Source organism: Salvelinus alpinus, chromosome 3 (genome assembly GCF_045679555.1).
Source record: "Salvelinus alpinus chromosome 3, SLU_Salpinus.1, whole genome shotgun sequence".
Taxonomy (NCBI): Eukaryota; Metazoa; Chordata; class Actinopteri; order Salmoniformes; family Salmonidae; genus Salvelinus; species Salvelinus alpinus.
The window spans coordinates 6,766,516-6,778,349 of record NC_092088.1 but is presented as its reverse complement, the minus strand read 5'-3'; the positions used below and the strand labels follow the sequence as shown (position 1 = coordinate 6,778,349).

The following is an 11,834-nucleotide window of genomic DNA, read 5'->3' as shown; positions in this document are numbered from 1 at the left end:
CTACAACTACAACTACAACTACAACAACTACAACTACAACAACAACTACAACTACAACTACAACTACAACAACAACTACAACAACAACTACAACTACAACTACAACTACAACTACAACAACTACAACTACAACAACAACTACACCTACAACTACAACAACTACAACAACAACTACAACTACAACTACAACAACAACTACAACTACAACTACAACAACAACTACAACTACAACTACAACAACAACTACAACTACAACTACAACTACAACAACAACTACACCTACAACTACAACAACTACAACAACAACTACAACTACAACTACAACAACAACTACAACAACAACTACAACAACAACTACAACAACAACTACACCTACAACTACAACAACAACAACTACAACAACAACTACAACAACAACTACAACTACAACTACAACTACAACTAAACCTACAACAACAACTACACCTACAACTACAACTACAACAACAACTACACCTACAACAACAACTACAACAACAACTACAACAACAACTACACCTACAACTACAACAACAACAACTACAACTACAACAACAACTACAACTACAACAACAACTACAACAACAACTACAACTACAACTACAACTACAACAACAACTACAACAACAACTACACCTACAACTACAACAACAACAACTACAACTACAACAACAACTACAACTACAACAACAACTACAACAACAACTACAACTACAACTACAACAACAACTACAACAACAACTACAACTACAACAACTACAACTACAACTACAACAACAACTACAACTACAACTACAACAACAACTACAACTACAACAACTACAACTACAACTACAACTACTACAACTACAACTACAACTACAACATCAACAACTACAACTACAACATCAACAACTACAACTACAACTACAACTACAACAACAACTACAACTACAACTACAACATCAACACCTACAACTACAACTACAACTACAACTACAACTACAACAACAACTACAACTACAAGAACAACTACAACTATAACAACAACATCAACACCTACAACTACAACTACAACTACAACTACAACTACAACTACAACAACTACACCTACTACTACAACAACAACAACAGCAACAACAACAACAAAAACAGCAACAACAGCAGGAACAACTGCAACAACAACAACAGCAACTACAGCAACAACAACAAGAACAACTAAAACAACAGCAACAACTACAACAACAACAACAACAACTACAACAACAACAACAACAACTACAACTACAACTACAACAACAACAACAGCAACAACTACAACTACAACTACAACAACAACTACAACTACAACTACAACAACAACTACAACTATAACAACTACAACAACAACAACAACTACAACTACAACTACAACAACAACTACAACTATAACAACAACATCAACACCTACAACTACAACTACAACTACAACTACAACTACAACTACAACTACTACAACTACACCTACTACTACAACAACAACAACAGCAACAACAACAACAAAAACAGCAACAACAGCAGGAACAACTGCAACAACAACAACAGCAACTACAGCAACAACAACAAGAACAACTAAAACAACAGCAACAACTACAACAACAACAACAACAACTACAACAACAACTACAACAACAACAACTACAACTACAACAACAACAACAACAGCAACAACTACAACTACAACTACAACTACACCTACTACTACAACAACAACAACAGCAACAACAACAACAAAAACAGCAACAACAGCAGGAACAACTGCAACAACAACAACAGCAACTACAGCAACAACAACAAGAACAACTAAAACAACAGCAACAACTACAACAACAACAACAACAACTACAACAACAACTACAACAACAACAACTACAACTACAACAACAACAACAACTACAACTACAACTACAACTACACCTACTACTACAACAACAACAACAGCAACAACAACAACAAAAACAGCAACAACAGCAGGAACAACTGCAACAACAACAACAACAACTACAGCAACTACAACAACAACTACAACAACAACAACTACAACTGCAACAACTACAGCAACAACTACAACTACAGCAACTACAACAACAGCAACTACAACAACAACTACAACTACAACAACAACAACTACAGCTACAACAACAACAGCAACTACAACAACAACTGCAACTACAACTACAACAACTACAACTACAACTACAACAACAACAACTACAACTACAGCTACAACAACAACTGCAACTACAACTACAACTACAACAACAACAACTACAACTACAGCTACAACTACAACTACAACTACAACAACAACAACTACAACTACAACTACAACTACTACAACTACAACTACAACAACTACAACTACAACTACAACAACAACAACTACAACTACAGGAACTACAACAGCAAGTACAAGAACAACAACTACAACAACAACAACTACAACTACAGCTACAACTACAACTACAACTACAACTACAGCTACAACTACAACTACAACTACAACTACAACTACAACTACAACAACAACAACTACAACTACAGCTACAACAAACAACTACAACTACAACTACAACAACTACAACTACACCTACAACTACAACTACTACAACTACAACTACAACTACAACAACTACAACTACAACTACAACAACAACAACTACAACTACAACTACAACAACAACAACTACAGCTACAACTACAGGAACTACAACAGCAAGTACAAGAACAACAAGAACAACAAGTACAAGAACAACAAGAACAAGAAGAACAACAAGAGCAACAACAACAACAATAGCAACAACAGGAACAACAGTAACTAGGATTCTTGTTTGAGAAGTATATATTATATTTTTTACTGTAAACAGGGAAGTCCCATAGAGATCAAGGTGTGTGTGTGTGTGTGTGTGTGTGTGTGTGTGTGTGTGTGTGTGTGTGTGTGTGTGTGTGTGTGTGTGTGTGTGTGTGTGTGTGTGTGTGTGTGTGTGTGTGTGTGTGTGTGTGTGTGTGTGTGTGTGTGTGTGCGTGCATGCATGCGTGCGTGTGGTGAGGAGAGAGAAGGTTCCTATATACCGGGACAAAGGGGCAGTGGTGTACCTGGTCTAGTTTTGCAAGTTAAATATGACTGATATGGGTTGGGTCTTATTTCCTCTTTCCCCATGGATGGACACACACACACACACACACACACACACACTCACCACACACACACACATACACACACACACACTCACCACACACACACACACACACACACTCCCATCCCCCATCCATTCTCGTGACATTAGATCATTAGATGGAGGAAGGTTCAGGTTACTTGGGCTGTAGGTGTGGTTACTGTTTTGTTCTCTCTCTCTCTCTCTCTGTGTGTGTGTGTGTGTTCATGTGTGCGTGTGTGTATTTCTGCTGAGGTTAGGGCCAAAGTCAGGTAGGTAGCCGCCAGGTAGCTCTGTTGTTTGCTTGTGGCCTGATGCTGTTGTCTTGTCTGCTTAATTTCCGTCAGCACACCTGTCCTCCTATCCATCAGGCTCCTCCCCTAGCTTCGGGGCTTCTGCCTCCTGCCTTTCTGTTAGCTGGTTTAGTATAAAGGAGACGGACAGAGAACCAGAGGTATTTGTGTTTGTGTGTGAGATTGTAATCATTCCATAGGACACTAAAACTCCTGCATCACAAAACGACTCCAGTCTACTGCATCCAGGGAGGGCCCGCCACACACATTAATCACATCTTCAGTCTCCAGACGCTAGACTCCACAGTCTCTTCAGCAACACTGACTGTCCCCTACAGTCTCTTCAGCAACACTGACTATCCCCTACAGTCTCTACAGCAACACTGTCTATCCCCTACAGTCTCTACAGCAACACTGTCTGTCCCCAGGAGGCTGGACACACAACAACAACTATTACAGTAACTAGGATTGCATCCGGGGATTCAACACAGCAACCTATCCTCTGACTCAGTCCTTACAGCCCAGCTGACTGTTCCCAGGAGTCAAGAGTCGGGATAACATCCAAGGATCTCACCGGTCTCCACAGCAAACTAATTTCACCACTGACTGTATCGGACCCAGCGTCACGCAACAACAAATCCAGGTCTGTTTTCATCCAAGCAGGGATAGCAACCTAGAACCTCTAACTTAGTCTCTTTGGACTCACTGTTCTCCCTACTCTTAGGCTCCAGGATGACGTCTATGGCAGGTCGGCTGGCCCGTCAGCAGGAGAGGGAAAACGGTGTGGGAACCAACCAGCAGGCGGTAAAGTTCCTCCAGCAGGACTATGAAACGCTGCTTCAGGGCTGTCTGGAGTCCGGGAAGCTGTTCCAGGACCCCTCCTTCCCAGCAGAGAGCAAGTCTCTAGGGTTCAAAGAGCTGGCGAAGTACTCCTCCAAGACCAGGGGACTGGTGTGGAAGAGACCCACGGTAAGAGAGCACTTTTGAATTCCATATACAATCTAGGATCTAGATGTATAATGATAGGATGTCTGGCACTGACTATCAGGTACTCTGTCTGGTTTAATTTAAAGCAGGGAAAAGGTATTATTATTGTGTGATGTACCAGTTTATCAGTGTGTTAATATATATGTTTGTATATAATGTAAAGTGTACTCAGTGTCAAGTTTACAATTCATTTGAGGTTTAAGCTTGTCACTACAAAAGGTGCTGTGTAGAACCATATATGGTTTGTTCCCATAGCGGAACCATTTTTGGTGCTAGAACTCTCTAAGTAGGGTTCTTCATAGAACCACCTGTATCTAAAACCTTATATGAAGGGTTCTGCCTAGAACCCTTTATGAATGGTTACACCAGCCTAATTAGCCTTTAAAATGTAATGCTTTATAACAATACATTATGGTCTAGTTATACCCTAACAAAGGGGTGTTAGGAAACTCCTGGTTTACACATCAGGCCTGTAAATCACATTATCCTGGCTTGCAAAGTGATGTGTAGTTCCTATTGGAATCTAGCTAGATCAAGGATATCCAACAATTGGAACTTTTAATCACTTGCAACCTGCATTCAGATTGACGGCCGGGTTAGCGAAGATTGCTGTGCGAAAAGGTATGCTATTTATCTTTGTGTAGCATACGGTTAATCAACCAATCAATGTACATGCAAAAACGTAAATATTGAAACAATTCTGAAAATCGATCTGCAATAGAGCATGCTGGGAAATATGATAATGATGGGCGTGGTTTTGAGTGTTTTACTCAACACAGAGTAAAAATGACACAATCCGACTCAACTCTGGTTATTAACAACAGCACAAATAACAACACAAAGGTTATTTTACACCATTGAGTGAGTGTTAAGTTAATTTAACTCCTGAATCAACACAAAAAAATATTATCACTGAAAAACCAATGCTGTGTAAAACTGGACAATTTGCTGTGTACCGTATACAATACACTGCTGGTTCATACTCCCTTCTATCCTCCTACTTCCTGTTCAATAAAATCACAGAAAATACTACTTTGAAAGACAGAAATAATGGCATAAAATATAAACTGTCAGTACTGTATATGTCAAATTATTAAGGGAATACCAGACACATGTACTGTACAATTATCCCCAGGTACCGTTTAAAATATTCTCACACCTATCTTTTTTTAAATAAATTGATCAGATTACTCAAACTCTCGATGTTAACGTTTAAACACTGAAGTTAACACTAATGGTCAAGCACTATTTAAAAGAAAGAAAATAATACAATGAAAAAGCTTTTTCAGAATCAAAAGGGTTCTATGTAAAAATCCTTCTTGCCTTCCAAACCATCACACATAACCCTTTCTTTAAAAATGTTTTTGAATTAGGATGAAAAAAAAATTCTAGCTAGAACTCTTTGCCTTTATAAATAACTATTTCAGAACCCTGTTTCCCCCAAAAAAGGGGTTCTTCAGATGAAAACGGTTCTTGGTAGAACCATATTTTTTTCCTAAGAGTGTGTAAAGAAGTACAGTCCCAGAGGAAAACAAGTGGTTATTGCTGTTGTACAGTGCTGACATGTCATGTCAACCCAAAGATCTTTGTCAGTTACAATCAACATGCACAGTCACCTTTTAAAAGGCACCTTGGTGCAGGAAATGAAATGTACACTGAATGCTGTGCTGGGGATATAACTGCCCAGTTGTAGAACAATGGAAACACGACACAACATATTATAATGGTAACCGGAGCTTTAGAGACATGGGGGGGTGGGTGGCGGTCCGTTTGTTGACACTGTTCTGCTTTCTGGTTGACTGATCTCATTTTGGATTGTGTGTTAGGGTTAGGATTTCAAATGACACACACAAAGACCACAGCATAGCCTCTCCTCTGAGTCTAAAGATTATTATCATTATAATTATTTTTTTATTTGTTTTACATTTATTTATCTAGGCAAGTCAGTTCAGAACAAATTCGTAATGACAATGACGGCCTACCAAAAGGCAAAAGGCCTCCTGCGGGGACGACAAGAGAGACACCACAACACTACATAAAGAGAGACCTAAGTCAGCAACATGCATGGTAGCAACACATGACAACACAGCATGGTAGCAACACGTGACAACACAGCATGGTAGCAACACTTCAACACTTGACAACAACATGGTAGCAACACAACATGGTAGCAGCACAAAACATGGTACAAACATTATTGGGCAGAGAGAACAGCACAAAGGACAAGAAGGTAGAGACAACAATGCATCACGTGAAGCAGCCACAACTGTCAGTAAGAGTGTCCATGATTGAGTCTTTGAATGAAGAGATTGAGATAAAACTGTCCAGTTTGAGTGTTTTTTGCAACTTGTTCGAGTCGCTAGCTGCAGCGGACTGAAAAGAGGGCACACACCCAGGGATGTGTGTGCTTTGGGGACCTTTAACAGAATGTGACTGGCGGAACAGGTGTTGTATGTGGAAGATGAGGGCTGCAGTAGGTATCTCAGATAGGGGGAGTAAGGCCTAAGAGGGTTTTATAAATAAGCATCAACCAGTGGGTCTTGTGACGGGTATACAGAGATGACCAGTTTACAGAGCAGTATAGAGTGCAGTGATGTGTCCTATAAGGAGCATTGGTGGCAAATCTGATGGCCGAATGGTAAGGAACATCTAGCCGCTCGAGAGCACCCTTACCTGCCGATCTATAAATTACGCCTCTATAATCTAGCCTGGGTAGGATGGTCATCTGAATCAGGGAGCTAATTTGGCAGCTGGGGTGAAAGAGGAGCGATTACGATCGAGGAAACTAAGTCTAGATTTAACTTTAGCCTGGAGCTTTGATATGTGCTGAGAGAAGGACAATGTACCGTCTAGCCATACTCCCAAGTACTTGTATGAGGTGACTACCTCAAGCTCTAAACCCTCAGAGGTAGTAATCACACCTGTGGGGAGAGGGGCATTCTTCTTACCAAACCACATGACCTTTGTTTTGGAGGTGTTCAGAACAAGGTTAAGGGCAGAGAAAGCTTGTTGGACACTAAGATAACTTTGTTGTAGAGCATTTAACACAAATTCCGGGGAGGGGCCAGCTGAGTATAAGACTGTATCATTTGCATATAAATGGATGAGAGAGCTTCCTACTGCCTGAGCTATGTTGTTGATGTAAATTGAGAAGAACATGGGGACTAGGCCTAGGATCAAGCCTTGGGGTACTCACTTGGTGACAGGCAGTGGCTGAGACAGCAGATGTTCTGACTTTATACACTGCACTCTCTGAGAGAGGTAGTTAGCAAACCAGGCCAAAGACCCCTCAGAGACACCAATACTCCTTAGCCGGCCCACAAGAATGTAATGGTCTACCGTATCAAAAGCTTTGGCCAAGTGAATTAAAAATAGCAGCTTAACATTGCTTAGAATCAAAGGCAATGGTGACATCACTGAGGACCTTTAAGGTTGCAGTGACACATCCATAACCTGAGCGGAAACCAGATTGTACACCAGAGAGAATACTATAGACATCAAGAAAGCCAGTCAGTTGATTATTGACAAGTTTTTCCAACACTTTTGATAAAAAGGGCAAAATAGAATCTAATAGATTAGATCAAAAAGGGGATTTTGTCAACTCATTGTTCACTCAGCTGACTGGATCAGAGAGTACTATCAGTCTGTTGCACTCTAAAAAAGCCAATTTAACCCATTTCTTAATCAGCATCATTCTGTGAGTAGAGTGGACCTCAAGAATTTGAGCGAATGTATTAAAGTTTGTTTAAAGCTTGTTGAGTCAATTTACAAATTCATGTTTGCCTTTGGAAGGCAACACTGTATGATGGTTCAGCTATATGCCCAAATGTTGACTTAACTCCACATGGCTACCTTACAACTGTACGTTGAATCAATACACTGAAATTGAAGGAGCTTTTTGGAGTAAAATTATATATATTTTTTTTTATCAAAACCACGCCCATTATTATCATATTTCCCAGCATGCTCTATTGCAGGTTGCTTTTCAGAATGATTTGTTTCAACACCATGTATATTGATTGGTTGATTCATCTTATGCTACACAAACATAAATAAGAGCCATTTTTTTCTAAATTAATCCAATTTTGGCACCCGTTACTAAGATGACTGTTCCAGTTTATATGATTTAGGTAGCCTAACTAATCACTCTTCCCCATGGCAGTCATTCTCAATGCATGTTGATTACAAGTTTCTTAAAAAGTACCTTGAAGAATAAACTAAAAGAGATTAAAGTTCCAGTTGTCGGATATTCTAACTCTGGATTCTAATAGGAATTACACATCACTTTGCAAACCAGAATAATGTAACTGGTAGGCTTTATGTGGCCTGTAAACCAGGAGTTTCAGACCACTGTGTTAGGGTGTAAACCAGGGTGTAACTAGGCCCTCAAAGAAAGACCTTTTGATGTATGTATTGTCTGTATACAGAGGTCATTGTTGTGTTATTGCCCCCATGGCTGACCAGGCAATTTTGAAGCTTCAATGATTCAATCTGCCTGTTTCCGCCTTGCAGAAAGCCTTTGTTGAGCTTAAATTAGTACTTAATCAAGGTAAAAACAAGTATATGTTATTTTATAAATCTCATAAACATGTATCTGATGATTTATGCATACTTACATTGGATGGGGCCCTTATTGACCGTGTCCCTGATTTTATAATTTCTAGGCATATGGATCGATGATAGACTTTCCGTCAAAACCATGTTGATGAGTTCGTTAAGAAGTTAATAATTAAAATCTGCTTATTTCATAGGAATAGGTCCTGCCTTTAGTTAAATAGTAGAAAACAAATAATTCAGTTCGACATTCATTCCGGTCTTCAACGATGGCGATATCGTCTCTCTGAATGCGTCTGCCGCTGCATTGAAGTCTCCGGACGCAGTTTATCACAGTGCATTATCACTACGCTCTGTATCAGAATTCCACACTTATAAAATCCCTATTGCATAAACTACCGACCACATCTCACTTCTCTGTTAGCTTGTATTTCTGAAGGTTATCAGATACCGTCTCAGGAATGACTCATTCTAGAGATCCCTTCTAGAGATCCCTCTAGAGATCCCTTCGAGGTAAATCTGCCTTGAGCTATTTTGCACATGGCTTGTGGAATGGTCTATAGGAGTTTGTCTGAAATTGAGTGACTTGGTGCATCTGAAGCAGTCCAGACGGCTATGTGAGGACCTTCCTAAGGAAGAATTTGTTAATTTTTTATGATTCTATGATTGATCTTATGTTTTTTTTTTGGGGGGGGGGTTGTGTGTTTTTTTGCTTGCTTATATAACTAAGCAAGAACATCAATGCTGTAATTTTCTTTACTAACCAATGTAACAGTATAACTTTAGCACGTCCCCTCGCCCCGACACGGGCGCGAACCAGGGACCCTCTGCACACATCAACAACAGTCACCCACGAAGCGTCGTTGCCCATCGCTCCACAAAAGCCGCAGCCCTTGCAGAGCAAGGGGAAACCCTACTTAAGTCTCAGAGCAAGTGATGTAACTGATTGAAATGCTAGTAGCGCGTACCCGCTAACTAGCTAGCCATTTCACATCCGTTACACTCACCCCCCTTTCAACCTCCTCCTTTTCCGCAGCAACCAGTGATCCGGGTCAACAGCATCAATGTAACTGAACTATATATTTGAACTAGTCTTCTAACTTGCCCCAGATCGTTGCTGTAAATGAGAATGTATTCTCAGTCAACTCACCCTGGTTAAATAAATACAACTTTTTTTTACCATTTTTATTATTCATAAATAGTTTAATTTCACACTGGGGAAATATGCAAATAAGGTAGAATAAATTCTTAACTCGAATTGTTATTTCACACTAAAATTCTAAATTGAGTGAACGTACAGTTGAACTTGAAAATGTATGTTGGTTCAACTACAGTTTATGCCCAAATGTTGAGTTAACTCACAATCCTATTGTAGCTGGTTACAAATAGATTCCTCTGTCTGTTCTCTCTCTCCTGTGATTGCTGTAGGATTTGACAAGCAACTTATCATACGACAATGCTTCTCAATCATGTACAGTGCTCACTTGTAAGAATTAATATATAAATCAATGAATTACTGTGTTAACAAAGGAATTATTCTGTCTCTCACATGTGACTGCTGTAGGAGTTGTGCTCAAACCCGAAATTCATTGACGATGGAGCCACCAGGACTGATATCTGCCAAGGAGATCTGGGTAAGCATATTTCACAAAGGGAAGGGGTGTTGCTGTAAATACTGCTAATCCCAAGATCCTCCTCCCATTAAGTCTGTCTTTGTGTCCACCAACAGACAGTGAAGGAGACTACAACATATGTTTGTCTACAGATATATTGTCTATAGATGTATTAAACGTAGGGCATATATTTGTTCTGTGATGTATTACAGTGTTTTTTTTTTCAATCGCTTTGGTGCCATTTTCACAAGTATGTGATGCAATTTTTACAAGTAAATTTTCTTAGTACAAAACTCAAAACAGATCATCAAAAAAGCAAATGTTCAATTGACTAAGTGCAACACACAAAATCACACAGTCCCTTTTTCACAACAATTCATCAGTGTTTCATCTAGAAATACATGTTTCACATTGCAATACATATAAAGGAATTGTTTTTCGCAATGCTCACATTACCTATGACATGATAATCTTCTGATTTGAATGGCGCCGGAGGAGATGGCTATCATTTTACGGGCTCCTAACAATTGTGCTATTTTGTGGGTGTTGTTTTTGCGTTATTTGTAACTTGTTTTGTACATAGTGTTTCTGCCACCGTCTCTTATGACCGAAAAGAGCTTCTGGATATCAGAGCAGCGACAACTCACCTCCAACTGGACAAAGATTTTTTCTTTAACGAGTCGGACGCGAAGGATTTACTCGAGATACCCGACCAGGCCCAAATCCCCGTCATTCGCATGAAGTGAAGAAGCCGTTACAGAGGACACAGGTCAGGGTGCCTTGTGAGAATTTGTTGGAGAACAAATTAACTCGCCTCTACCATCCGTCCTTTTGTCCAATGTGCAATCCTTTGAGAATAAACTGTATGAGTTCCGTTCAAGACTATCCTACCAACGGGACATTAAAAACTGTAATATCTTATGTTTCACCGAGTCGTGGCTGACATGGAACATACAGCTGGCTGGGTTTACGCTGCATCGGCAAGAAAGAACAGCTGCCTCGGTAAGACAAGGGGTGGAGGTCTGTGTCTATTTGTCAATAACAGCTGGTGCACCAAATCTAATATTAAAGGGAGTCTGGAGGTTCTGCTCGCCTGAGGTAGAGTATCTCATGATAAGCTGTAGACCACACTATCTACCTAAAGAGTTTTCATCGTTATTTTTCATAGCTGTCTATTTACCACCACAAACCGATGC

At 39.8% G+C, this 11,834-nt stretch overlaps 1 protein-coding gene across 1 annotated transcript in view; it reads left to right on the top strand.

The window, feature by feature from the left end:
* Nucleotides 1–3,492: 3,492 nt before the first annotated feature.
* LOC139569948 (calpain-2 catalytic subunit-like) overlaps nt 3,493–11,834 on the top strand; it is a 38,363-nt gene continuing 30,021 nt past the window's right edge. Inside the window, exons 1-3 of the mRNA XM_071391338.1 lie at nt 3,493–4,127; nt 4,209–4,453; nt 10,590–10,659. Of these exons, the coding sequence (XP_071247439.1) occupies nt 4,217–4,453; nt 10,590–10,659 (307 nt within the window). The 5' untranslated portion in view covers nt 3,493–4,127; nt 4,209–4,216. The remainder of the gene's footprint in view (nt 4,128–4,208; nt 4,454–10,589; nt 10,660–11,834) is intronic.